Source organism: Ursus arctos, unplaced genomic scaffold, assembly GCF_023065955.2.
Source record: "Ursus arctos isolate Adak ecotype North America unplaced genomic scaffold, UrsArc2.0 scaffold_24, whole genome shotgun sequence".
NCBI classification, from domain to species: domain Eukaryota; kingdom Metazoa; phylum Chordata; class Mammalia; order Carnivora; family Ursidae; genus Ursus; species Ursus arctos.
Window position 1 is genome coordinate 41,407,691 of NW_026622919.1, and position 27,825 is coordinate 41,435,515.

Sequence of the window (27,825 nt, forward strand, 5' to 3'; positions counted from 1 at the left end):
AATCCCAGGAGCCCGAGATCATGACCCATGTCCAAGGCAGGTGCTTAACTGACTGAGCCACCCAGGTGCCCCTTGCATGGACTTTTCATATATTATTATGTAAATATGTGTTTTTGGAGCAATTGGTATTTCATTGTTAATAATGAAAAGTACAGAATTTCTGTAGATTTTTTTCTCTTCTTAAGACCTGCCCACATGATCTGTCTGGTGGAGAGACTAATGTTATGATCCTTTTCGTTGCATTAAGGTACTGAGTTAAATCACATATTAGCAAAATATCAGTGATTTAAAAATTTTAAACCTATAAAATTATATTACCCCAAATCCATAACTTGTCAGTGGTCTTTATTGAAGTGACTGAAGCAGGTAGGTTTTGAATTAAGGTTGTAGTGGGGACTGAGGATGTATCAGAGAAAGGTAAAAAGAAAAGGTAAGCAAGGGCTCTTGAAGACAGCCCCCTACACTATAGTAAGAAATGTAGATTTGATTCTGAAGTCTTTAGGGAACCACTGAAGTGTAAGAGAAATATTGTATTTCTGTTTGTGATATAGAAGTTTATTCTTGCAGCAATGTGGAGGGAAGATTGGTGTTGTCAAAGATCAGAGAAGGGATGCTGATTTTGAAGCTTTTCTAATAATTTAGGGAAGACATACTGAGGGCTTGGGGTGCCTGGGTAGCTCAGTTGGTTTAGTGTCTGATTCTCGATTCTGCCCACGTTGTGATCTCATGGATTGTGGGATGGATCCCCGCGTGGGACTCTGCTGTCAGCGGGGTGTCTGTTTCTTCCTCCCTCTCCCTTTGCTTCTCCGTGCATGCACGCTCTCTCTCTAAAGTAAATAAATAAATAAATCTTTTCTTTAAAAAGAAGAAAGAGATACTGAGAGTTTAAACTAGATATTGGCGGTGAGGGTAGAGAGGTGAATACACATTTTTTTCTTTTTTTATTAAATAAGCTCTGTGCCCAGTGTGAGAATACACATTGAGAATACACATTCTCACCCTTGATTCCAAAGTACTTCTTCATTATTTCTCCTGATAAGAAAAACATTCTTCTCACCCTGAGATCAAGAGTCGCATGCTCTATCAACTGAACCAGCCAGGCACCCCATGAATACACATTTTTGAATTAAAGTTTGAACTGATACAATAAGAGAACTTGTTTTCTGATAAGAGGGTGCACACTGTAGTGCCTTAGCCCATGGAAGAGAATTATTGTGTATGTAGGGGGTGATTCCCTAGTGTGTAGACTTCCTTATATAGTAGTTTCTGGAGTTGTCCTACCCAGGCGGGAATATTTCAGAGATCCTTGGCTGGGAGAGAAATTTCATAGTGTCCGAAGTAAGGATCTCACAGGAGCAACAAAAGCAAATTGGTCTAAGCTAGATATCAGGAGTTGGCTTACAAGAGACTCAGTTAAACACAATGTGTGATCCTAGATTGGAAAAAATTCCTGTAAAGGACACTATTAAGATAATTGGTGGAATTTGAAGATGGACTATATATGCTCTAAATAATAGTATATCAGTGCTAAATTTCCTAAATTTGATAGGGTTCTGTGGTTATTCAAGAGAATGTTTTTCTTATCAGGAGAAATAATGAAGTACTTTGGAATCAAGGGTGAGAATGTGTATTCTCAAATCCTCTTTAATAATAAGTAATGACAATGTGATGATAACATGTATCTTAGAAAGTTTCAGTGCAAATGTGGCAAAATGTTAACCAAAGATTTATCTATAGTAGGGCCTGGGAAATTATGGCCTTTGGGCCAAATCCAGCCTGTGAACTATTTTTGCTTTACTTCCAAATTAAGAATGGTTTTTATAAGGGCACCTGGTTGGTTCAGTCAGGTAAAGCATGCGACTCTTGAGCCCCATGTTGGGTGTAGAGATTACTTAAAAATAAAATCTTTATGGGGCACCTGGGTGGCTCAGTCGTTAAGCGTCTGCCTTTGGCTCAGGTCATGATCCCAGGGTCCTGGGATTGAGCCCCACGTCGGGCTCCGTGCTCCACTGGGAGCCTGCTTCTTCCTCTCCCACTCCCCCTGCTTGTGTTCCCTCTCTGCTGGCTGTCTCTCTCTCTGTGTCAAATAAATAAATAAAATCTTTTAAAAAATAAAATAAAACTTTTAAAAAATGGTTTTTACATTTAGAGAAAAAAGAAGAAAATACAATGGAAAAGAAAGATAGTATGTATTTGGCCCACAAAGCATAAAATTTTTAGTATCTTGCCCTTTATAGAAAAAGTTTGCTGACTTCTGACCTAGTGGAAGGCATAACAAAGGTTTACTGAGCTATACCAACTTTACTGTATGTTTGACATATTTTCATAACAAAATGAGTGAGAGAAACAAGATAAATGCTATTTTAGGAAGTCAGGAAACCTAGGTTCAGGTTAGGACCGCTCATCAGGAACCATTGCATGAAAGCATCAAGGAATCAAGGGGAACTGCTCAAAGCAGGTGTTTTCTGCTAATTGTTTTGATGTCTTGGAGACATGCACCAGGTAGATGAGCAATGAATGTTTGAATGTAGCCCAAAATTGAATATTTTTGCCATAATTCCATTTCTAGGTCACTAACCTTTGTTTTTTGTGGTATTAAATAAACGTGTGTGTGTGTGTGTGTGTGTGTGTGTGTGTGTGTGTGTGTGTGTGTTTGTGTGGTGGTGCATGCATGAATGAATGCTTTGGTTTTTGTTTCCTCTCACCCCTACCCCATGACAGGGCTTAATGTGTGGTGTCTGCCTATAGGGTATACAAAGGAAGGACCCTCTCATCGAATTTTTTTAGTTGACTAAAAGTAGTTTTATAACCTTTCTGAATTTTCATTAATTGACAGTAAGGATGACCTTAAGTTTAAAAATACTCCAGTTGAGCCAGCTATGCTGTCTGTCTCATCAGGCAAGCTAATCAAGCAAGGGCTGGTATTGTAAGTATTTGAAAGCAGACCAAAGACTCAGATGTCCAAAAGAACTACTGTGTCTAGGGGCGCCTGGGTGGCTCAGTTGTTAAGCGTCTGCCTTCAGCTCAGGTCATGATCCCAGCGTTCTGGGATCGAGCCCTGCATCGGGCTCCCTGCTCAACGGGAGGCCTGCTTCTCCCTCTCCCACTCCCCCTGCTTGTGTTCCCTCTCTCGCTGCCTCTCTCTCTCTGTCAAATAAATAAATTAAAAAAAAAAAAAAAAAAGAACTGTCTCTAGATTGCCAGGAGATAAAAATTTCTCTTTTAGTTTCCAGTACCTTAAGTAGAACCAACATGTCAGTAGATGGGTTACAGAGCACAGGCTTGGAGGCCAGGTAGCTTGCTAACAAATATGACAAACTATGATCTGGCAAATTCATTTTCTTAAGTTATTTTTCTTCGTTTGAAAAAATGAGATGTAATATTTACCTCTTTTTTCTACTGTAAGATTTACTAATATGTATTCTTTAAGGGGTTTGGCAAGTTTTATATTTTCAATGGTTACAGCAAATTGTTAAGTGTTAATAAAAGGTATAGGGAGACTGGGTGGCTCAGTCAGTTGGGCATCCAACTCTTGATTTCAGCTCAGGTCATGGTCTCAGTGTTGTGAGATTGAGCTATGCACTGGGCTCCGCATTCAGTGGAGAGTCTGCTTCAGATTCTCTCTCTCCCTCTCCCTCTGCCCCTCCCCTCCGCGCGCTTGCTCTCTCTCCCCTTCTCTCTCTCTAAATAAATAAATCTTAAAAAAGAGAGAGAAAATGTAAATATATGAAAAGATCTAGAAAGACCATTTACATATAATTAATTGATGGTGATTTCAGATCATTCTTATTCGTTCATTAAAATAGCTCCTGAATGGATCTTCACAGTTTCCTGGTTTGAAACAGAATGATTAATTGTATATATTTTCTTTTTCCTTCTCTTTTTTGCTCTCTACAGTATCCAGTTTGTCTTTAGACCTATAGCCAATTTTGACTTTACCTTTACTCTCAAGCAGTGAGAATAGATGACATGTAGTATTGTGCTCTTTAATTACTTACAGCTCAAGTATTTTGTTATGTATATATATAAACACTTGAAAAAAAAGTTTCTGACTATTATCATCTTAATCTCTATGAGAGGAATATCCCATCCTCTTTTCAGTTCATTTGTTAATATTAATCACTTCAAGAAAAATGTAGAAATCATGTACTCCTCTCTATATCATTTATGCTATTCTTGTCTTATGTATTATATCTGCATACATTAGATTTATTAAAAAAAAATTTTTTTATTTTTAAGTAATCTCTACTCCTAGTGTAGGGCTTGAACTCACAGCCCTGAGATCAAGAGTTGTGGGCTCCACCAACTAACTTAAGCCAGCCAGTGCCCCACATCTGCATACATTCTAAATCAAGAATTCAGTGTCATAATTTTTGCTTTAAACAGTCATTTGTATTTTAAAGAATCTAAGAGAAAAAATAGTTTTAAGATTTATCCACATATTTACCTTGTTATATATACAACATGATAGTTTACTTTGGAAATTCCCAGTTTATAAAAGGACTCCCAGGACTAATAGGTGAGGTAGCAAAGTTGCAGGATACAAGAGCAATATACAAAAACCCATTGTATTTCCACATGTCATCAGTGAACAAGTGGAATTTGTTTTATGCTAAAATTACTATTTATAGTACCCACAAAATGAAATACTTGAGTTTAAATCCAACAAAAAATGTGCATGATTTGTATTCTGAAAACTATTAAACATTGAAAAAAATCAAAGGAGACCTAAATAATTGAAGGAGGTATACTGTGTTGATGGATTGGAAGACTAAATAATGTTATCTCCAAATTGATATAGATTCAATGCAATCCCAATCAAAATCCCAAGCAGGCTTCTAAAATAAATATTGACAAACATATTCTAAAAATTTTAGAGAAAGTGAAGGAACTAGAATAGCCAAAGCAATTTTAAAAAGAAAACAAATTCACGAACTCACATCATTTGATTTCAAAAACCTACAGTAATCAATATAGTATGGTATTGTTGAAAAGATAATTACATAATAAACCCACCAAACAGGACAGAGAGTCCAGACACAGACCCATACAGTACAGTCAACAGATTCTTGGCAAAGGTGCAAAGACAAATCAATCAAGAAAGGATAGTCTTTTCAACAAATGGTACTAGAGCAACTAAACATCCATATGCATAAACTTTGAGGGACACCCGGCTGTTCAGTTGGTGGAGCATGCAACTCTTGATTTCGGGGTTGTAAGTTTGAGCCCCATGTTGGGTGCTGAGATTACTTTAAAATATTTTTAAAAAATAAAAAAAAGGAGTGCCTGGGTGGCTCAGCTGGTTAGGCGTCTGCCTTTGGCTTGGGTCATGGTCTGGAGGTCCAGGGATTGAGGCCCAGATCTGGCTTCCCACTCTGCAGGGAGCCTGCTTTTCCCTCTCCCTCTGTCGTGCACACACACACTCTTTCTCTCTCTCAAATGGATGGATAAAATCTTTTAAATAAATAAAGTAAGTAAATAAATAAATAAATAAATAGACTTTGATTCAGACCTTATATAAAAATGAATGCAAAATGGATCATATTGGGGGCGCCTGGGTGGCACAGCGGTTAAGCGTCTGCCTTCGGCTCAGGGCGTGATCCTGGCGTTATGGGATCGAGCCCCACAACTGGGCTCTTCTGCTATGAGCCTGCTTCTTCCTCTCCCACTCCCCCTGCTTGTGTTCCCTCTCTCGCTGGCTGTCTCTATCTCTGTCGAATAAATAAATAAAAAAAAATCTAAAAAAAAAAAAGATCATATTGATAAATTTAAAGCCTACTATAAAGCTTCTAGAATGAAATATAGGAGAAAATCTTTTAACAACAGAAGCATTATCCATAAAAGACAAAATTTATAAATTGAATTGTATTAAAATGAAAAACTTCTGTTTTCTAAAAGCTACTGTAAAGAGATGAAAAGGAAAGCCACAGACTGGCAGAAAATATTTTCAAGTCACATATCTGACAAAGGATTTGTATCCAGAACATATAAAGAACTTTGGGGGCACCTGGGTGTGGCTCAGTTGGTTGAACATCCAACTCTTGATTTTGGCTCAGGTCATGATCTTGGGGTCCTGGGATCAAGCCCTGTGTTGGGTTCCACACTCAGCAGGGAGTCTGAGGATTCTCTCTTGTTCTCTCCCTCTACCCTTCCCCCCACTTACGTGTGCTATCTCTAAAATAAAAATAAATTAGAAAAATGAAGAACTCTCACTGCTCAACAGTAAGAAAATAACCTAATAAAAATTGAGCAAAAGGTCTAAACAGACACATCCCCCCAAAATACAGATGGTTATTAAACATGTAAAAAGATGCTCAACATCATTAGTTTTTAGGGAAATACAAATTAAGACCACAATGAGATACCACTGTATGCCTATTAAAATGACTTAGAAATAAAGATGAGCTGAAAGAAATACAGTGCCAAATACTGATGAGTATGTGGAGCAATTGGAAATTGCATTAATTGCTGGTAGGAATGTAAAATGGTCTTGTCTCTGTGGAAAATGGTTTGGCAGTTTTTAAGTAAAGTTAAACGTACTGTTATCATATGACCCAGCATTCCCACTTCTAAATATTAATCCAAGAGAAATGAAAACTAAGGTTCACACAAAAAACTATACATGAATGTTTAATGGTAGTTTTATTTGTAATTGCCAGAAATTGCAATCTACTTCATTGTACATTCCACAAAGAATGAATTTTACCTGTTTACTAAATGTTCATTAAGTTTTAAAAAAATTTTTTAAAGATTATTTATTCATTTGAGAGAGAGCTAGCAAGAGCATACCACAGAGGAGGGGCAGAGGGAGAAGGAGAAGCAGAATCCCAGCTGAGCAGGGAGCCTGATGTGGGGCTCAGTCCCAGGACCCTGGGATCATGACCTGAGGCGAAGACAGACACTTAACCGACTGAGCCACCCAGGTGCCCCTGTTCATTAATTTTCATCAAACACACGCAAACGCAAACTATGATAGGGAAATACAGACGGACTACCGACTATAACAAATGAGCCTAAGTGTCGTGTAAACGAATAACAAACACAGAAGTGGGTAAGGGAGAAAAGAACTAATCTCAAATGATTTTGGAAACCGTATTTTGGCTGAATAAGGTTAAAGACAAAAGGAACTCCAGTTACTTTGTTATTCACTGGGATATGGTTTGGCAATTCTGAAGCTATATAGTAGATTTGAATAAATAAGTAAGTGTATTGTAGATAATGAGAACCAGTTTTCTTACTGTCCAAGAAAGAAGTTACAAATAAGAAAAGGAGAAGGCTAGGTAATAACCCTGTGGTTTTGGATTAAAATTGTGGAGGTATTAGTAGGAACTTAATTTCTCTCACACACCACAGATACATATAAAGAAAAAAAAAATATATATATATATATAAAGAATACAAATTCCTTTTATTAAATGTAGAACGACTAAGGGAAATAATTGTTGCAACCAAGATCCACTGATAGATGCTAAAATTAGTGGGTTAAAGTCTGAGGAGGAAGAGGATATATGCATAATCTGAAGTATAGCCCCAAAGATATTTATTAATTGAGATGGGAAAATCAGTGGAGACACCTGGCAGACTACCTTAACCAAGTGATCAAGGTTAATATCACCAGTGTCCACATCATGTACCCCCTCTCTGACATAACACTGAGGACACATCATTTTTGTGTTGTTCTTATTTTTAAAATGCTGAATTTAAATCATGAGGAAATAAACTCAAATTGGGTAACATTATACAAAATAACCAGTACTCTTCAGAAGTGTCAAAGTCATAAAAGAAGGGTTGAGGAATTGTCACAAGCTGGAAGAGACTAAGGCAACATGATAACCAAGCAATGTAGGATCCTGGAGCAGAAAAAAAGTTATTAGTGGAAAAATTGGTAACTTCAAATAAAGCCTTAGTTTAGTTAATAGTTTTACCAATGTTAATTTGTTAGTTTTGATAATGCCACTGCATTATGAAAGATACTAACATTAGAGGAAGCTGGGTGAAGGGTATATGGTAACTGTACTAGTTTTGCAACACTTCTGTAACACTTTTTTAACTTTGCAAAGTTAAAAAAAAAAAAAAAGCTCATTAGTAACCAGAAATAGGCTTTTTCCAAAAAAGAAAAAAGGGAAGTAAGTGTCTGTTGACTTTTTTCCCTTTAGAGAAATAAATACTTCATAAATAAAAGGTTCCAGGAGATAAAATTGGTAGTTAAAGAAACATGTTTATTATTTTAAAGATTGTAATTTTAAAATTGAGCCAATGAACTATTTACTCTAAAGCCATAAAACATCTCTAAGAATTCCTTTCTTAATCTGTAGGGAAAAACTCCACTCACTTATTTCTTCTTCCTATTAAAATTGCTCCCCCCCAAGCAACAAATATTACACGATGTTTAATATTTTGGCAGTATTATGGATTTAGGTTTTTTTTTTTTTAAGTGGGCATCTTCAGAATGAAACCACAATTTAAAATATTATTTCCCTAGAGAAAATGTGTTTCAAGTTCTTAACAATTTGAACTTTTGGTTTATAACCCATTTGTAAATTGGATACAAAAAGAATAAAGAATATAGTAAAAACTCCATCTATAATTTCACTACCCAACCACAGCTATTATTAACATTTAGGTATATATCCTTAAAGAATCTTGTTATGTACACATGCTGTATGTGTGCATTTGTTGTTCACATTTGTTTAATTTCCAGATTGGACACAAAATGAGGGAAGAGGGACCTAGAAAACATTTCAAAAATAACCTTTTTTTTGTTATTACAGATTTGTCTGAGTTTATGTTTGTCTCTTCTCCATTTACACTAGTGTGGAGAAATATAGAACAGAGGGAAAATATACATAGAATCTTAGAATTGGGCCCAATAAAAGAACCACACTGAGAAAATCCTGACATGTAGCCCATTCATTGTGCTGGTAGTATTTTTTAAATTGACTGATTTTACTGAATGCAATTTATGTACAGTAAATGTACAGACACTAAATGTATAGTTTAATGAAATCAGATAAATTATGCCCCTATACAATCAACAAATCAAGATACAGAATGATGGTAGTTGTAGTGGGGAATGGAAGGGAAGAGATAGAGGATGGAATGATACTTGTTTGAATTTACCTTTTGGGTAATAGATATTCTATATATTTAAAAATTAAAATTTAATCAGTATATATGGGGGGCATATCAAAGGCAAACAGCAACAGTGACTCCAACAGTATTTCAGATATAACCACATTGGAGGAAAGAATAGAACTAATACAAGTATGTAACTTTTGTACGTAATATTTTAACTGTATGCAGAAAAGTAAACTGCAGACAATTCTTCAACTTTTTTTTTTTTTAAAGATTTTATTTATTTATTTGACAGAGATAGAGACAGCCAGCGAGAGAGGGAACACAAGCAGGGGGAGTGGGAGAGGAAGAAGCAGGCTCATAGCGGAGGAGCCTGATGTGGGGCTCGATCCCATAACGCCGGGATCACGCCCTGAGCCGAAGGCAGACGCTTAACCGCTGTGCCACCCAGGCGCCCCAAGTCTTCAACTCTTAATACATTTGTTTCATATTGGTATGGTGTGACAGTTCTGAAACTATGTGTTAAAGGATTGAGCAATGAATAATATTGATATTATTTAGAGTTAGGATCCTGACTATGAAAGAAGAGAAATATGGATTCAGGGAAAGTAAGGAAGAACCCTGTGGGATTCGATAGGTTATATCTCCCCCCTTGTATATATATATGGTTATATCTGCCCCCCCCCCCAGTATATCTCCTATCTCTGTCTGCCACAAGATTGTCATTGCAATGACACCTCAGTATCAGTGAGCACATAGATTTTGAATTCCTCGCTAAAGGGAACAAGAGCTCCTTGGAGTGATGGCTCATTCTATTTCAGGGACAGGGAACATTAAAAGATAAGCCTTAGAACATCTTGTGCCAGAAAGTTAAAAAGTGCTTTAGGGGAAAAAAAGAAAGAAAGAGAAAAAGAGAGAAAAAACGTTGGGGCCTTTCAAAAGGACACGAGAGCCAGGTTGAGGGGGCTGCCACTGGCCAAATCCTGGAATATAAGCATCAGTATAAAAATGATAATGGATTAATATAGCCTGTTCAATAAAATAGGAATCCGTTATTTGCATGACAGATGATGGATGAATGGATGGATTAAAAGAGAGGGCTTTTCCTCATGATAGAATGCTGACTGTTAAATGTGAAGGAAGGGAATGGTAGAGTTGAAAAAAAAAATCAGCATTTTATTATCATCATAGTGAAGATTGGGGCTAGAACATTCAGTGGTTGCTAAATCTAGAGGGAAAGTTTGATGAGCAGGATGTTTACATGATTTAAAAGTATCTCTTCACAGATTACTTGTTAGATAGAAGGTAGAAAACAGTAACTATAACTATATACATTGGAAAAGAACAGACAATGCCTTGAGTACATGATGAAAATTAGTAACATCAAGGTGGAACAGACAGACATTGTATACCTACAGATATGATACCCTGAAAAAGACAGTATTACTCTTGTAGTATTTTGGCCAAGGATGTATAACCAGAATCTAATCTTGAAGAAGTGCTAGACAAGCACAAATTTAGTAACGTTCCACTGTATATTCTTCAAAAATGCCACTGTCATGAAAGACAAAGAAAGGTTAAGGAATTGTTCTAGATTAGAGGAGACTAACAAGACATGATAATGAAGTACAACATGTGATCCTGAAGGGAGGGGAAAAACATGTTTGTAGACATTATATATGTTTATTTATTCTTTTTAGATGTAGTCCCCAGAGGTATCTCATTTTAATTTTGTCCTTAAATTTTAATGTAACATTACTAATAAGTTTGGATTTTAATAAATTATAATCATTTTCTAGTTTAACTTACTATTTTATTTTATTTATATAAGATTGTATTTATTTGACAAAGAGTAAGAGAACACAAGCAGGAGGGAGTGGCAGGGAGAGGGAGAAGCATGCTTCCTGTTCAGTGGGAGACTGATGCGGAGCTCGATCCCAGGACCCTGGGATCATGACCTGAGCTGAAGGCAGACGTTTAACCCACTGAGCCATCCAGGCACCCCTAATTTACTATTTTAAAATAACATTACAGGGGTAATGCTGCTCAGCAGGAAGCCTGCTTCTCCCTCTCCCTCTGCCTGCCCCTCCCCCTGCTTGTGCTCTCTCTCATTCTCTTTGTCAAATAAATACAATCTTTTAAAAAATAAAATAACATTACAGATTTTGTAGTAATAAAGAGTTTCCTCTGTAATTATCACCTGGTTCCCCTAATGTTAACATGTTACATAACCATGTAACATGGTTTTGTCAACATTTTATTTATCATTACATTTATCAAAACTAAGAAATCAACATTGATCAAATGATACTCTAAACTTACACACTTTGCTCAGATTTTCCGTTTTTCCACTGTTTCTTTTCTGTTCTAGAATCTAATCCAGAAAATTGCATTGCATTTAGCATACCCACTTTTATTTATTTTATTTATTTATTTAATTTGAGAGAGAGAAAAGTGGGGGAGAGCCAGAGGACATAAACTAGGCACCTCCAATATAGCCACTTTTAAATCAGGCTTTGTCTTAGGCTAATTAAAAGTGCGCCTGGTGATGTGCCTGGGTGGCTCAGTTGGTTAGGCGGTCGACTTTTGGTTTCATCTCAGGTCATGATCTTGGGGTTGTGGGATTTAGCTCCAATGTGGAGCTTCACCCTCAGCAGGGCTTCTGCTTGGATTCTCTCTCTTCCTCTCCCTCTGCCCTCTGCCCTGCCTCCCCCCCCCCCCACTCATGTTCTCTCTCTCTCAAAATAAATAAATCTTAAAAAAAAAAAAAAAGAAAGAAAGAAGAGCTGCTTGGGATTCTCTCTCCCTCTCCCTTTGCCCTTCCGCCCCTGCCCCCAACCATGCTCGTATGCTCTCTCTCGGTCAAATAAATAAGTAAATCTTTTTAAAGTGCATCTGTTTAATGCAAAACAATAAAATTGGACCCTTATCTGATACCATATATAAAAATTCAAAATCCAGATCTAAATGTAACTGTCGAATCTATAGAACTTTTAGAAGAATGTTAACATAGGGGTAAATCTGCATAACCTTGGTTTATGGCAAGGATTCTTAGATATGACACCAAAAATATGAACAACAAGAGAAAAAGTAGATAAATTGGACTTCATCAAAATAAAAAACTTCTGTGTTTCAGAACATTGAAAGACAACCTATAGAATAGGAGAAAATATTTTTAAATTACATATCTGATAATGGATTTGTCTAGAATATATAAGGACCTCTTACAACTCAATAAAGAAAAGACAATTTAAAAATGGGCAAAGGATCTGAATTGACATTTCTCCAAAGAAGTACAAATGGCCAGGAAGCACAAGAAAAGATGCTTAACATCATGAGTCATGAATCTTAAAAACATTATGCTAAATGAAAGAAGCAAACACAAGACCACATGTTATGTGGTTCCATTTATATGAAGTGTCCAGAATGGGCAAATCTCTAGAGGGACAGAGAGATAAATTGTTGCTTAGGGCTGAAGTGGTGGGGAAAAGGAATAAGAGGGCGATTGCTAACAGATAAGGTGTTTCTTTTTTTTTTAATAAAGAAAAAATTTTAATGTAAAATACACATAAAATTTAATTTATGTAAATACACATAAAATTAAAAATTTTAACCATTTTTTAAATGAACAATTTGGAGTTTTCTTTTTGAGGTGATGGAAGTTCTAAAATTGTAGTGATGGTTGCATATATCTTTGTACTAAAAGCCATTGAACTGTACACATTCACGTGTGAATTGTATGGAATGTATACTATCTCAATAAAGCTGTTACAAAAGAAAATATTGCTGTTAACACCTGTTGATTAAAATCAAGGGGCTCATCGCAGAGAACATTTTGGAAAAATAAATTTGTTGAAAAATACTCAAGCAGGACTTCTGTGGCTAGATCCACTTTACACATTACAACAAGTGGTACAAGTTTCCATTAACCAGGCCACTACTAATTGAAATAAAATGTCATTAGTTGTTCCCAATCACAGTGTCTTTTTTTAAAAAGTTTTGTTTTGAGAGAGAGAGCTTTGGGGGAGGTGGCGTGGAGGGGAAGAGGGAGAGAGAGAATCCCAAAGAGGCTCCATGCCCAGCACAGTGCCCAACACAGTTTGGCTCAATCTCACCACCCTGAGATCATGACCTGAGCCAAAATCAAGAGTCTGAAGCTTAACCCAGATGCCCTAAAAAAAGTTTTTTTTTAAAGCAACTTTTACAGGTATAACTTATGTATGTACTATGTATTTTTTTAGCAAGTTTATTGAGGTATGAGTTACATGCCATAAGTTCACCAACTTTGTACATTTCAATGATTTTTAGTAAATATGATTTATAGTCATCACCATAATCTAATTTTAGAACATTTTAACTTTGGGAAGTCATTCAAGTCTAAACTGAAGATCATTTCTTCCACAGGTGATTTGAGGTGGTTCTGACCCTTTTACTAACTCATTTTAAGTATTTACAGCTATTCTTGTGTGCATGGGTGCATGCACGTGTGTGTGTGTATAGTAAGAATTTGGCTCTTCTTTTCCAAAGAGTTTTTTTTTTTTTGAGGATTTATTTACTTATTTTAGAGACAGAGACAGCAGCAGGGAGAGAGAGAGAGAGAATCCCAAGCAGACTCCCTGCTGAGTGTGCACGCGGGGCTGGATACCACAACCCTGAGATCATGACCTGAGCCAAAACCAAGAGTTGTTTGCTCAACCAACTGAGCCAGGCAGGTGCCCCTTCCAAAGAGTTAATGATCGTATTTCTGTTAAATTTTTATCACTTTGTTTTCAGAATTTCCACAAGAGTGGTAAATAATTATGATATCATTGTAGCAGTATTAATTCTGATTAACCGTTGTTTACAATAGATATGATTTGTCATGTTGAGAAATTACCTTTCTAATTTAGGTTTTCTAAGAGTTTGACGTTCCGTGTAATTAACATTGGGCCCTTTCTGCATTTTCAGCATTTATTGAGCACTGATACATATTTTTTCCCCTTTGACTATTAATAAAAACATGGTAAATGAGGGGCACCTGGGTGGCTCAGTCTACCAAGCATCTGCCTTGAGCTCAGGTCAGGTTGTGATCCCAGGGTCCTGGGGTCCAACCCTGTTGGGCTTCCCGCTCACCAGGGAGTCTGCTTCTCCCTTTCCCTTTGCCCCTCCCCCTGCTCAGCATGTGAGCTCGCTCGCTGTCTCCCCCTTTCTCCCTCTTAAATAAATAAATAAAATCTTTGTAAAAATGTGGTAAATGGTGAAATGTTTTCCTTCTATCAAAATCTTTTGCATTTCTGTGATTATAGTATATTTTGTCCAAGTGAAAATTTAAAACCCTTTGTAATATTTGGTTTTTAAATTTTATTTAGAATTCTTTTGTCTATATTTTCAAATGAAACTGGTACTGTCTATTTTGTACTGTTTATGAGGTTTTAGTTATTGGGTTATACTGCCTTCGTAAAATTAATGGGATAACTTTTTGTTACAACTTACATCTTGGAAAGTTCCCCTGGTAAAACTATTTTCCACTTAGGATTGTTTTAAAGATAATTAATTGGTATTCTTTTCAATCTGCCACTGTTGTTTTCCTCACATTTTTTCTTTGGATCAGTTTTAGTAATTTTAACTAGAAAAGTGTCCATTTCATTGAGATTTCAAAATTTATTACCAAGACCTATTTATATATACTAGTCTTGTTTTGTCTCTGTTTATAGAACTATTAACATTTCTATATTTTTTCTCTCAACTAAATCACTGAAAGATAAACCTGCTTTAGTTTTCTCTCCAATGTATGAGCTTCTGGATAATTTGATAAGTTTAATTATATATTGATTGTTATTTTTTAAATGTGCTTTAATAGCACTTTTGATGTCCTTTTTGATATGATAGCTTATAAATGCTGTAATTCTCAAAGAAATAATTGCCCAGATTTAATCTGTTCATTTTTACAGTGGTCCTTGCTTTTTTTTTTAGGCACGAGATGTGCGCACCAATGAAGTGGTGGCTATCAAGAAAATGTCTTATAGTGGAAAGCAGTCTACTGAGGTAGGTGAAATATATACATTCTTAGTCGCATATTAGACATGCTGTTTTTAATGGGGGTAGATGGGAATTCTTTCAAAAAGTATTCATACATAAAGAAAAGTATACAAATATTAAGGGTATATCTCAGTGAATTTTCTTTCAGAAACTAAATATACCCATTAAAGTTGTACCTAAAGCCATAAACAGAACGTTAATGGCCTCCCAACTTGTGCCTCTTGCTTTTAATTTTTTAGTATATGTGCTGCTGAAGTGAGCTTACTTTTTAAAACTCTGGTTTAATATATTACTTTATCTGTATTGTAGAGGAATCACCAGTTTTTTAAAAAGTAAATTAGAATCAGATATATTTGACAAATTATATTGTGTATTGTTTTTTAATGGTTTAGAGATTGTTAAGGCTTGTTTTAAACAAACTTTAATAATCAACAGGCAGTTATATCTAGTCTGAAAAATAGGCAGTGTATAATAATTTGAAAAAATTATTGATACTATATTGATACTGCTTTAGTTTGCTAATATTCTGATTAGTTCTCTTCAGATTATATTTATTCTATCTAGTTGTATAAATTTATTTTTTAACATGTATTCTACTTTCTAAATCTAGGATCTTTAGGCTTTAATTTTTAAAGTTAACTATTTTAATTGTAAAATGCACACAACAGAGTTCACCATCTTAGCCATTTTTAAATGTACAGTTGAGTGGCATTGAAGACATTCACATTGTCATGCAGTCGTCACCACCATTCTTCTCCCGAACCCTTTCATCTTGCAGAACTGAAATTCTCTGTTAAACAATTAATTCCCCATTCTCTCCATCCCCCCCACCCCGGAAATCACCGTTCTCATTTCTATTGCTATGAATTTGACTACTTTAGGTGTCTCATGTAAGTGAAATCATGCAGTATTTGACCTTTGTGACTGGCTTATTTTACTTAGCATAATGTCCTCAGAGTTCATCCATATTATGGTATGTGTTAGAATTTCCTTTTTAAGGATGAATAGTGTGTGTGTGTGTGTGTGTGTGTGTGTGTAAACCATCACATTTTGTTTATCCATCCATTTGTCAGTGGACATTTAGGTTGCTTCCACCACTTGGTTATTGTGCTGCTGTGGTCTAGCTATGTAAATATTTCTTTGAATCTCTGCTTTCAGTAATTTCAGGTACATGGCTAGAGGTGGAATTGCTGGGTTAGTCTTTACTTTTTAAAGATTTTGGTTTCCTACTTTTTTGGAATTTCTATTTTATGGTAAACCTTATTTTTGTGAAGATCTTTATTTTTTTAAAACATTCTTTTATTTAAATTCAGTTAACTAACATATAATGTATTTTTGGTTTCAGAGGTACAGGCCTGTGATTCATCAGTCTTATATAAAACCCAGTGCTCATTACATCACATGCCCTCCTTAATGTCTGTCACCCAGTTACCCCATCCCTTCACCCCCCTCCCCTCCAGCAACCCTCAGTTTGTTTCCTGTGATTAAGAGTTTCTTATGCTTTGTCTCCCTCTCTGGTTTCGTCTTGTTTTATTTTTTCCTCTCTTCCCCTGTGATACTCTGTTTTGTTTCTTAAATTCCACATATTGGTGAGATCATATGATAATTACCTTTCTCTGATTGACTTATTTCGCTTAACATAGTATCCTCTAGTTCCATCCGCATCATTGCAAATGGTAAGATTTCTTTTGATGGCTGCATAATATTCCATCGTGTGTGTGTGTGTGTGTGTGTGTGTGTGTGTGTGTGTGTGTATACGTACGTACGTACACACACCACATCTTCTTTAACCATTCATCTGTTGATGGACATCTGGGCTCTTTCCATAGTTTGGCTATTGTGGACATGGCTGCTATAAACATTGGGATGCAGGTGCCCCTTTGGACCACTACATTTGTATCTTTGGGGTAAATACCCAGTAGTGCAATTGCTGGGTCATAGGGTAGCTCTACTTTCCACTCTTTGAGGAACCTCCATACTGTTTTCCAGAGTGGTAGCACCAGCTTGCTTTCCCACCAACAGTGTAGGAGGGTTCCCCTTTCTTCCCATCCTTGCCAACATCTGTCGTTTCCTGACTTGTTAATTTTAGTGATTCTGACTGGTATGAAGTGGTATCGCATTGTGGTTTTGATTTGTATTTCCCTGATGCCAAGTGATGTTGAGCATTTTTTCATGTGTCTGTTGGCCATGTGTATGTCTTCTTTGGAGAAATGTCTGTTCATGTCGTCTCCCCATTTCTTGATTAGATTTTTTATTCTTTGGGTTTTAAGTTTGGTAAATTCTTTATAGATTTTGGATATGAACCCTTTATCTGATAAGACATTTGCAAATATCTTCTCCCATTCTGTAGGTTCTCTTTGTTTTGTCGACTGTTTCCTTTGCTGTGCAAAAGCTTTTTATCTTTATGAAGTCCCAATAGTTCATTTTTACCTTTGTTTCCCTTGCTTTTGGAGACGTATCTAGCCAGAAGTTGCTGGGGCCAAGGTCAGAGAGGTTGCTGCCTGTGTTTGTTCTAGGATTTCGATGGATTCGTGTCTCATGTTTAGGTCTTTCATCCATTTTGAGTAAAATCTTTAAAGAAAAGGAGGGGGGATGCTTGGGTGGCTCAGTCAGTTAACCATCTGCCTTTGGCTCAGGTCATGATCCCAGCATCCTGGGATTGAGCCCCATGTCAGGCTCCCTGCTCAACAACGAGTCTGCTTCTCCCTCCCCCTACTCTTGCTCTCTCTCTCTCTCCCCCTCTCAAATAAGTAAATAAAATCTAAAAAACAGGGGGGGATTTGAACTGATGTAGAAAAATCACTAAATATGGTATATAGTTTTCATCAACGTGCTTGGTGTGTCATTATAAAATTTTAATGAGACTCATTGATGATAAATTTTATCAAACTAAAATTTGTTCTACCTTGAATAAAATAACTTTATAAATTATGAATTGAGTTTAAACTGTATAAATATAATTTCTTTTATGTTTTCTATTTTAATATTACAAATAAAGCAAAGTTCTATGTTCTCATTAACCCTGCTTAAGCTAGTAATTACTTTTTTCTTATATAACTTTCTAAGGAAAAGCAACTGTTCATAATTCTTTCCTTTATTCCTTTTCTTCCCCACAGAAATGGCAGGATATTATTAAGGAAGTCAAGTTTCTACAAAGAATAAAACATCCCAACAGTATAGAATACAAAGGCTGCTATTTACGTGAGCACACAGCATGGGTAGGTGTTTGCCCTCTCCTTGCTATAATTTAGTTGGTATTGGTTTAGAATTAATTAATTCAAGAATGTCTCAAAATGGTTTTGTAAAGCCATGCAAAAACACCTTGAAATGTTAGTTCATACTGAGAGAGGAAGAGCAGCTTTTCTTAGAACTCTTTGGCAATAAGGAATAATAGAACTTTTGCAAGTTTACTGCAAAAAAAATTTGGCTGACCTTTATGTGCGTGGTAAAATGTTCTCTGACATTTTTTAGTGTCATCATTTTTCAAATGGCTTATCAAGCATTGTACAATAATCCTATTATTCGAGTATAAAGTTAGCATATCTTTTTGATGTAAATATATGGTAATCTGTTTAACCACAAAGATTTTGGTAAAGTCTTGGTGAATTTTGGTGAAATATGAACTGATTGTAATTCCTTGGCTGAATAATACTAATGGTAGAAAATTGAGACACTTTCTTCCAAGAAGTGGAGATTAATTTTCTCTTTTTACCATTGAGGTGACAAGGTAGTATTCCAACAGTGGTATAGGCGTAATAACTGTATCTTTAAGGAGTAAATTTTCAGGGTGCCTGGGTGGCTCAGCAGTTAAGCATCTGCCTTCAGCTCAGGTCATGATCCCAGGGTCCTGGGATCGAGCCCCACATCAGGCTCCTTGCTCAGTGGGGAACCTGCTTCTGCCTCCACTCTGCCTCCCTCTGCTCCTCCCTCTAGCTCCCTCTTTGTCCCTCTGTCTCTCTTCTCAAATAAGTAAATAAAATCTTAAAAAAAAAAAAAAAAGTAAATTTTAACAGAATTGATCCCCGAGGATAATAATAGGGCCTACCTTATAAGGTGGTTGTGAGGATTAAATTAGTTAATATATATAAAATATCTGGCACACAGGAGGTGCTCTGTGTTTGCTTTAAGGAAGCATTTAAACTATAACCTAACCTTTGTACAATAGATCCAGAAGACAGCTTTCCATTTCCTAACAGTTGTAATGATGGAACTGTATTCCTTTATAGTTTTAGTTAGTAACTATAGATGAAATAAACGTTTTGTACAAGTAACTACGTGTCAGCATAAAAGATTAAGGTATCATTGGCTTAACTTTGTCATTTAAGAAATTGCTAAATATATAAATATTTGGTTTTTAAGGTAAATGATGACTAGCTTTATTTTACTTCAAACTATCTTCTTGATCTTCTTGGTGAATTTATTTTATCTCACGTAGAACCTTTTTACTAATTCAGTGCTTTTATAATTTTTCTTCCTGTTTAGCTGGTAATGGAATATTGTTTAGGATCTGCTTCAGATTTACTGGAAGGTAGGTTTCCTTTAATTATTCAGGGAAAAAATGTATTAGCAAAAATATAATGAGAATTCTGTATGATTTTCTTAAGTAATGTAAAAACTTTCCAAGAAAGAGTAAAAACCTTCACCTTTTCTAGATTCTCATCATGGTATGTACTGTCCTGTAGTAGCATAAAATAGGTGAATTTTCTTATACTATGACTTACCAAGCATTTTTTTTCATTCTTTGTCATTTAGCTTAACCTATTCCTTCTGTTCAGAATGAAGACGTGTGAGAATAAAGGGAGAACTTCTCTTTTGTTACTTTTGTTTTTATAATCAACTAATTGTTAAATGTTGTTAGCTTAGAGGAAAATTGGCTGTGAGCTATATAACAGCTAGGTACAACTGTAATTCCAGTTATAAAGTTCAGTAGCCTTGTTTTTTGTTTTGGGGAGCAAATCTTTTCACTAAATGTTAGTTTTTTTAAATTGCCTCAAATATTAGATATGTTTATTTATTAAGCAAAAATATTCTGTATAGTAATTATTTTCCAATTCTTATTTTAAGTTCACAAAAAGCCATTACAGGAAGTGGAAATAGCAGCAATTACACATGGTGCTCTCCAGGGATTAGCCTACTTACATTCTCATACCATGATCCATAGGTAAGCACTTTGACAATTATCATGTATAACAGCAAATGGTTTATTGGACTTATCAACTGTGGAACTTATTAATCCTGTAAGTTTTGTTGGTTATAGCCAAATAAAAGCATTTCAGAGTCTTATAAACTCACTTTTTTGGTTGTCCTACAAACATGCCAGTACATTTGATCTCCTTTTAGGATCAGTTTTTTTTGTTTCCCCGTAATGATAAAAGATTTAATTCAAAATTAAAGAATTTTCCTTTTAGGATCAGTTTTATCTTTGTCTACACGTGCTGCTGGGCTTTCTGACATATGTGCACTTTATAGATTTGTGGTAGGAATTTAATTGTAGAATCTTTAAATTTGTAAGATGGAAAAGACATTAGGGATTATGTAGTCTTACTTTTTTCATTTTACAGATCAAGTGATGCCCCAGTTTGTGACTAATTTTTCTGAAGTTTACAAAGCCAGATTAGACTAGAAACAAACTTAGGTCTTTTGTCTTTCTGGTAACTGATGATACCAGATTTGTCCATTGATCCCATGACATGGACTTAACACTCTCTTAATACTCTTTTGAGTATGAATCCTTGATGATCCTTAATAATGGATAGTAATCTTAAGGTTGAACTATTTTATAATGCATTTTTAGCATTGATGTAGGTTTTGACTATTTTAAAAGGAAAGTAGCATTTTTTTAATCATATATGTGGACCAGACAATACATATTCAACTATATAGTAGAGTCATTGTGAGCTAAATGGCTTACCATTTTTTTTGAGATGAGGATAGTAAGATCCAAGAGAAAGCTACATGCTAACAAATAAGTGAATGGAAGAGTTGGAATTAGAACCTAAGGTCTTACCAACCTCAAAATATCTCTCCTCATTTAAAAAGCAAATGGAAGGAAAAAGCTTTATTTAATATTATATCCATTACAAGTACTCTAGTTAGAATTGACAAGTGCTTGGAAATTTGGTTGGGTTTTTTTTTGTTTGTTTGTTTGGTTGGCTTTTTTGTTTTTTTTTAGTTTTGTTTTGTTTTTTGGAAAGGTTAAATGTATATTATGGTGCCAGTTGGACATACAGTCGTATTATATATAAATACCCATAATCTTATTTTGCATGGATAATATGTTTGCTGATTTTAAAAAGTAAGCTTGGAAGTAAATTTGGATCATTAGATACTACATTATCCATGTGTTTCAGTTTTCGTTTCACGTTTAGTTAGGAGAACTATGCTAAGGTTTGGAAATGATAAGAATAACCTTTAAAAAAAAAACAAATTTGGGGTATGAGATCTTTCTTTTTTAACTTTAAGTGGTATACTCAGAAATCTTAAAATTATGAAGGAATAGTCAGCTAATTAAATTCTATTTTAAAAACTATTATTTGTATCAATAAACAGGAACCTCAAATATAGACTATGCTCTAATTACTTGGTTTTCTGTCTTTTGTCTTTACTGCTATTTTGTCTTCTCTTTTAGAGAAGAAAATTATCATTGTATATTTATATCACTTCTGAATTTTTACTTTTGGATCTTAATTCTCATTCTCCTCATTGAGAAATTATCCTAGGACTTAATTATTTTGATTTCTCCTTCCCTATTTTAAAATTTTTTATTTGATTTGTATCATTTTCAACACAATCTAATGACAAAAAGAGAAATAATTTTCTGTGTTCCTTAAACCCAGAGATATCAAAGCAGGAAATATCCTTCTGACAGAACCAGGCCAGGTGAAACTTGCTGACTTTGGATCAGCTTCCATGGCATCTCCTGCCAATTCTTTTGTGGGAACGCCATATTGGTAAGAATAATCCTATTTGCTGTTGATCCTCATGATTAAAATAGGAAATGTGTGATTATACTTTCTCAGATGTCTTTTTCCTGGTAATATAATGCTATTTTGAACATTTTAACTTTTAAGCGTAGTTAGTTTCAAATATAGATTAGGAGTGTTGCCCTTACATCTCCTATTTTTTCATTGTCCCCTTGACATTTTCTTCTGTATTATAACCTGCATCATATTTTGGGTGTGAGAGTAAAAAAATTCAGTGAAAATCCAAGGAAGGAGAAAATAGAAATGCTAAGTGGAAATTTGTGTGTTTTCCTTAGGTTTATATTTACTATATATCAGTATCTTCAGACTGAGAGTACCTGAAGACTGATAGCTGATTTGGAGTTTTTTGGTTTGATTTTTTATTATGGAGAATTTCAAATAAACATAAAAGTAGACAAAAGTATAGTGAAGCCTCACATAATAGTCACCCAGCCCAATAACAATATCCCATGGGCACTCCTGCTGTATGTACTCATTTTTCTCCTCCCCGCCCCTGCCATTATTGTGAAGCAGATTCTAGGCATCCTCTGTTTTATCCATAAATAATGCAGTATTAATGTCAGCAAGTTTGAAGGGAATAATTGTCCAGCTCTTCAACTTCCATGTGTTCTTCCATATGATGAGAGTGGTGTCTTAGGTCCACTGCATCTTCTTTCCCACGTGCCTTTCAAATCTCCCTCTCCTGCTTGATAAAAAATAGGATTCCTTACCCATCCTGAATATTACAATGATGCATTGGTCTAGGATGTAAAAGTCTCAAAGCAACACCAGAAGAACAATTTGAGAATACACAGTGACCATCAGAAATATTGAAGAGTCAGGACACAAACTCTTGGCAAGGCCTTGTGCCTTTTCAGTCACCTCCCTTCCCTTCCTTTTACTCCTTGCTTTTTCTCTCTCCTCAGTTGTTTCCCCCCTTCTTTTTTTCTAGTGTAAAATTCATAACTGAGACGGTTGTCATGGGGACACATTAACATGTTATTTGCATTGAAAATGAAGTCAGACTTTTTTGACAGAAAATGATTCTGATTTGACTGACTGATATGACAGTGAAGACTGGCTTTGCTAATTGGGTTATACAGCAATGTGTTCTTTTTTAGTAAATCAAATGAGCTGACTGTGCAGCTCTGTGTTTTAAATATCTTTAAATCACATATATAGTATACATATATATATACACACATATATGCTATACATTATATCCTTTACAGCTATTAAGTTTATAAAATTTAGGTAACTCAGAAATGTGCAAGGGGATAAATAATTTTCATTAGAGGCAAACAAATTTAAAAACTTGAAGAATTTCTGCTCTTCCACTGCTCTAGATGACCAGAAATTTCTTATGTATGTAGAACCGTACTCTAGTTAGACTCCCTTTCCCTTCTGTTAAAAGGATTCTGTGAACAAGTATTTCTTAATGGTTCTCCTATATAAATTAATGATGAAAATTAGATATTTAAAATGTCCTGAAAAGTTCTGCAATAAAAAATAAAATTACTGTTTAACTCTGCCTAAATTAGTAATTTCCCAAACTTAACTTCAACATCTTAAAGAACCTTGGGGGGCACCTGGGTGGCTTCGTTGGTTAAGTGTCCAACTTTTTTTATTTCGGCTCAGGTATTGAGCCCCACGTCAGGCTCCACGCCTAGCATGGAGCCTTCTTAAGATTCTCTCTGTCCTTCTCCCTCTGCCCCTCCCTCCTCCCCCCCCTCTATTAAAAAAAAAATCTTAGAACCACTCTGGTATTGACAATTGAAAATTTACTTTGTTTACATATTCATTAATTTGTATATAGTTTATTTGGAATGTAGGAGCTAGGTACATAATTTAGATGTCTTTATACTTATGCTTACACACACACACTCTCACACTCACACACACTGGGGTATATGGTGATAATCCTACGTAAGCATCAGCAACTGTTCTAAGTGTCTGTGCTTAAAAACAAATACAAGTGAAGTATACATTAAAGTACCATCAAAAATGTTAGACTGTAATTGAAGACATGAATTAATGTTCCATTTTATAACCAAGACACCTGTAAGGTTAATAATTGTGTAATTGTCTTTGTTGTGAGCTGCTCTAGCCACTTTTATCATGGAACACTGTTACTGTTTAAAAGGTAGAGTGACAAAGTATGGTTATTCAGCATTGGTTATTGTGGCAGATATTTTCTCAAATAAATGGAGTGAGCTTGTCACTTCAAGGAAAACAATTGACAGTATTCAGTGCCAATGATAAAAATTCCATCTTTCAAGCGTAATTCAGACTTTCATAGTAGGATCCTGAGACCAAAATATTTAAGAATCACTAGCCTAAGGGGGAGTGCCTGGGTGCTTCAGTCAGTTAAGTGTCCGACTTTTGATTTCAGTTCAGCTCATGATCTCAGGGTCCTGAGATTGAGCCCCAAGTTGGGCTCCGTGCTGGGCCTGGAGCCTGCTTAGGATTCTCTCTCTCTCCCCCTCTGCTCCTTCCCTACTCTCTCTCTTTCTCTTCAACAACAACAACAACAACAAAAACTATAAAAAAATAACAAAAAACCTCCACTGAGTTAAAAAAAAAAAAAAAAAGAATCATTAGCCTAAGGGTTATACAATATTAGACTATGCAGCCCTGCTCTGGGGCATCCTTTTTTTAGGATGCTGTTACATGATCATGACAGATGGTGAGAATGAGTCTCACAGTATATATGCAATGGTAAATATTTACCTGATGACTTGTAGTGCATTTATTTCTCATTATAAAAATTCTTATCTAGACATGATGTCTAGAATTCACGCAGGTGTTCTCTCTATAGATGGTCATTACATTTTTAAAGAATAGTATACATTTCTTTTACTTAAATGACATTTTATGTTTTAGGATGGCCCCAGAAGTAATTTTAGCCATGGATGAAGGACAGTATGATGGCAAAGTAGATGTATGGTCTCTTGGAATAACATGTATTGAACTAGGTAAGCATTGTTCTTTATTATACAATGTAGTGAGTTGTGATCAGTGTTTTACCTCATTTTCTGTACCAAATCACAGCTTTTTGTTTTTATGTCAGTTACTAAAGGGAGCAATAAATCACTTTGGTTATCTTATAATTTTTATATATATAAGGTGAGGTATATTATATTTGCTGTGTTAAATTAGCTCTAAAATAATTTTCCACTGTGGTATTAATTAAGTTTGAGGTATTTATGTCTAATATTTAATGGCTATTTGTTCAACATCTAAAATATGTCTGTGATTACTAGACTTACCATCTGTAGAAAGTCTTTACGGCATTGATGAATTACTTACCTCTACCTAGGATACTTATTACTTTGAATTAGGTCTGAGAATTAGATGTCAGGCTGCATGCCATATTGTTAACAATTTGATTTTATGCACACATTTTATTCTGTTGCCCATAAAGGGAACTATGCTTAAGTCATTGGACCATCATAACTTTACTAACATTCCCAGTTGTGAGCCAGGTAGGTAATTGAATTGTCACTATAATTGAAGATGATGTCCATCTTCTTGCTCTTGATTCTCCAAGCTTACCCCCTCCAGTCCTATATCCTTTCTTTTTTTTCTTCTTATAAAAATATTCCAGGAGTACCTGGCTGCCTCAGTTGGTAGAGCATGCAACTCTTGATCCAGGGGTTGTAGGTTTGAGCCCCATGATGGGTGTAGAGATTACTTACAAATAAAATCTTAAAAAGAAAAAAAAAGAATATTCCTTTAAACTTTATTTAAAAGTGGGAAATATTGGGAATATTTAATTGAACCATTCTAGAAGTGACCACAGATCAAAAATAACACATTAAAAATAGAATCCATGTGAGGGGCACCTGGGTGGCTCAGTTGGTTGAGCGTCCCACTCTTGATTTTGGCTCAGGTCGTGATCTCAAGGCTGTGGGTTCGAGCCCTACCTCGGGCTCCAAGCTCAGTGTGGAGTCTGCTTGTCCTTCTCCCTCTGCTCCTCCTCCTGCTTGCGCAGGCACACGCTCTCTCTCAAATAAATAAATAAAATCTTTAAAAAAAAAGTAAAATCCATGTTGTAATTTGGTTAAATGATTTTCAAATTGAGTTTATCAGTTTTGTAAAATAAGTAGGTAGGGAAATTGAGGTAAAATAAAATCAAAAGCTTATTATATAGTGGATGAAAATTATTATTTCCATTATAAACCAATTTCTTGCTATCTTACAGTCTAATATTTTTCCAAAGTTATATATTCTTTAGATATTTTTGCTTTTATTTTAATTCCTACATTAACCATTCCTTTCAACCTCTATATTATTTTATTTGTTTTATTTTAAAGTGTGACAGCATCAGCAAACAGATTTGGAGATTACCATAATGTCATTCTCTTCTGGTCACTTGGTCTTCCTTTGAGATTTGCAGAATGTTTTTTCCATCTGAAAGTGTTTTAACCTCAGTTCTTTTAACCTCAGTTCTTCCTGCAGGTAGATCCTAATTAATTTCTTAAGAAACCTGGGTATAAATGTAGAGAAGCTGGTTAGTATACTCTGCCCATGGGGTATTTTTACATACTTGTGCTGGTTGATACATACATATGCCTCTTGGTGATAGTGAAATTGCTTTAATGGTGGTGTTAGATATTATTGATATATGTTAATATTTATTTGATTAGAAAGTATTCATTGACCAGTTGTACTGCCCAGAAAGAAATCTGTCTAAACTCCAGTTTCTGTGAAATGGCTTATTCTTCCAGACTTTCTAGCTTCTTTTTTTTTTTTTTTTTTTTTTTTTTTTTTTTTTTTTTTTAAGATTTACTTATTTAAGAGAGAGAGAGCATGAGAGGGAGGGGCAGAGGGTGAGGCTGAGCATGGAGCCTGACTTGGGGATCAATTTCATGACCCTGAAAGCACAACCTGAGCCAAAACCAAGACTCAGAGGCTTAACCAACTACACCCAGGCACCCCTCTAGCTTCTTTTTATTATAGCTAATAAAATAGAATTCCTTCACAATGAGAGTCTTTACACTTAAAATAAAGCAATATCAGAAGATGAAACTGCCTTTAGATAATTTTAAATGAGTAAGACATTTAAAGAGATTTTTTGAGTTTTAGGCATACTTTTGGCATCTTGAGCTTTTATAATCTTATTTTATAATCACTTTTTAAAATTTTACTTACAAGTATTTTAAATTATGAAGTGCTAACTTAGGAACCACATTTTAAGCCTGCTTCTGGTTCCAGAGAAAAGGTCTACAGTAGCACAGGCCAATAAAATTTTCTGCAGTGAAAGAAGTGTTCTGTATCTGCATGGCTTTTGAGCACTTGAAATGTGGCTGTTGCAATTGAGTAAGTGAATATTGAATTTTGTACCATTTAAATAAATTTACATTTAAATAGTCACATGTGGCTAATGGCCACCCTGCTAGACAGTACAGCTCAAGAGGCATGATTTTCAATGCAAATTAGATCTTTGCAGTCTTCAGAAATAATATCTTTTATATGCTTTTCAACTTTAAAATAGTTAAGGATAAGTAAAATCTTTAAATAAATTAATTAAATAGTTAAGGATAATGAGTTAAAGCAAACTGTTCTTTTTAGTGCAGGTAGGAGAACAAATGTAAGTCAATTATACTGACCCTGGTCTTGATAAATATAGTTACTAATAAATACTTTCATACTTCATTATCATAAAGATTGAAGTAACTTGGTTATTTATGTCTTGTGACCAAGAAATCTTAAAGTACAGGATTTTTCATAGGTGAGTTTATATCTTTGTTTACAATTAATCCTATGA

The 27,825-nt window shown here is 35.2% G+C and overlaps 1 protein-coding gene across 2 annotated transcripts in view; it reads left to right on the forward strand.

Moving 5' to 3' along the window:
- The window catches only part of TAOK1 (TAO kinase 1), a 150,239-nt gene that overhangs the window by 69,848 nt on the left and 52,566 nt on the right, over nt 1–27,825 (forward strand). For both annotated transcript variants that reach the window (XM_044390773.3, XM_026517755.4), the window contains 6 exons: nt 15,028–15,099; nt 18,210–18,311; nt 19,576–19,621; nt 20,158–20,254; nt 21,930–22,043; nt 24,939–25,030. In XM_044390773.3, the coding sequence (XP_044246708.1) occupies nt 15,028–15,099; nt 18,210–18,311; nt 19,576–19,621; nt 20,158–20,254; nt 21,930–22,043; nt 24,939–25,030 (523 nt within the window). The remainder of the gene's footprint in view (nt 1–15,027; nt 15,100–18,209; nt 18,312–19,575; nt 19,622–20,157; nt 20,255–21,929; nt 22,044–24,938; nt 25,031–27,825) is intronic.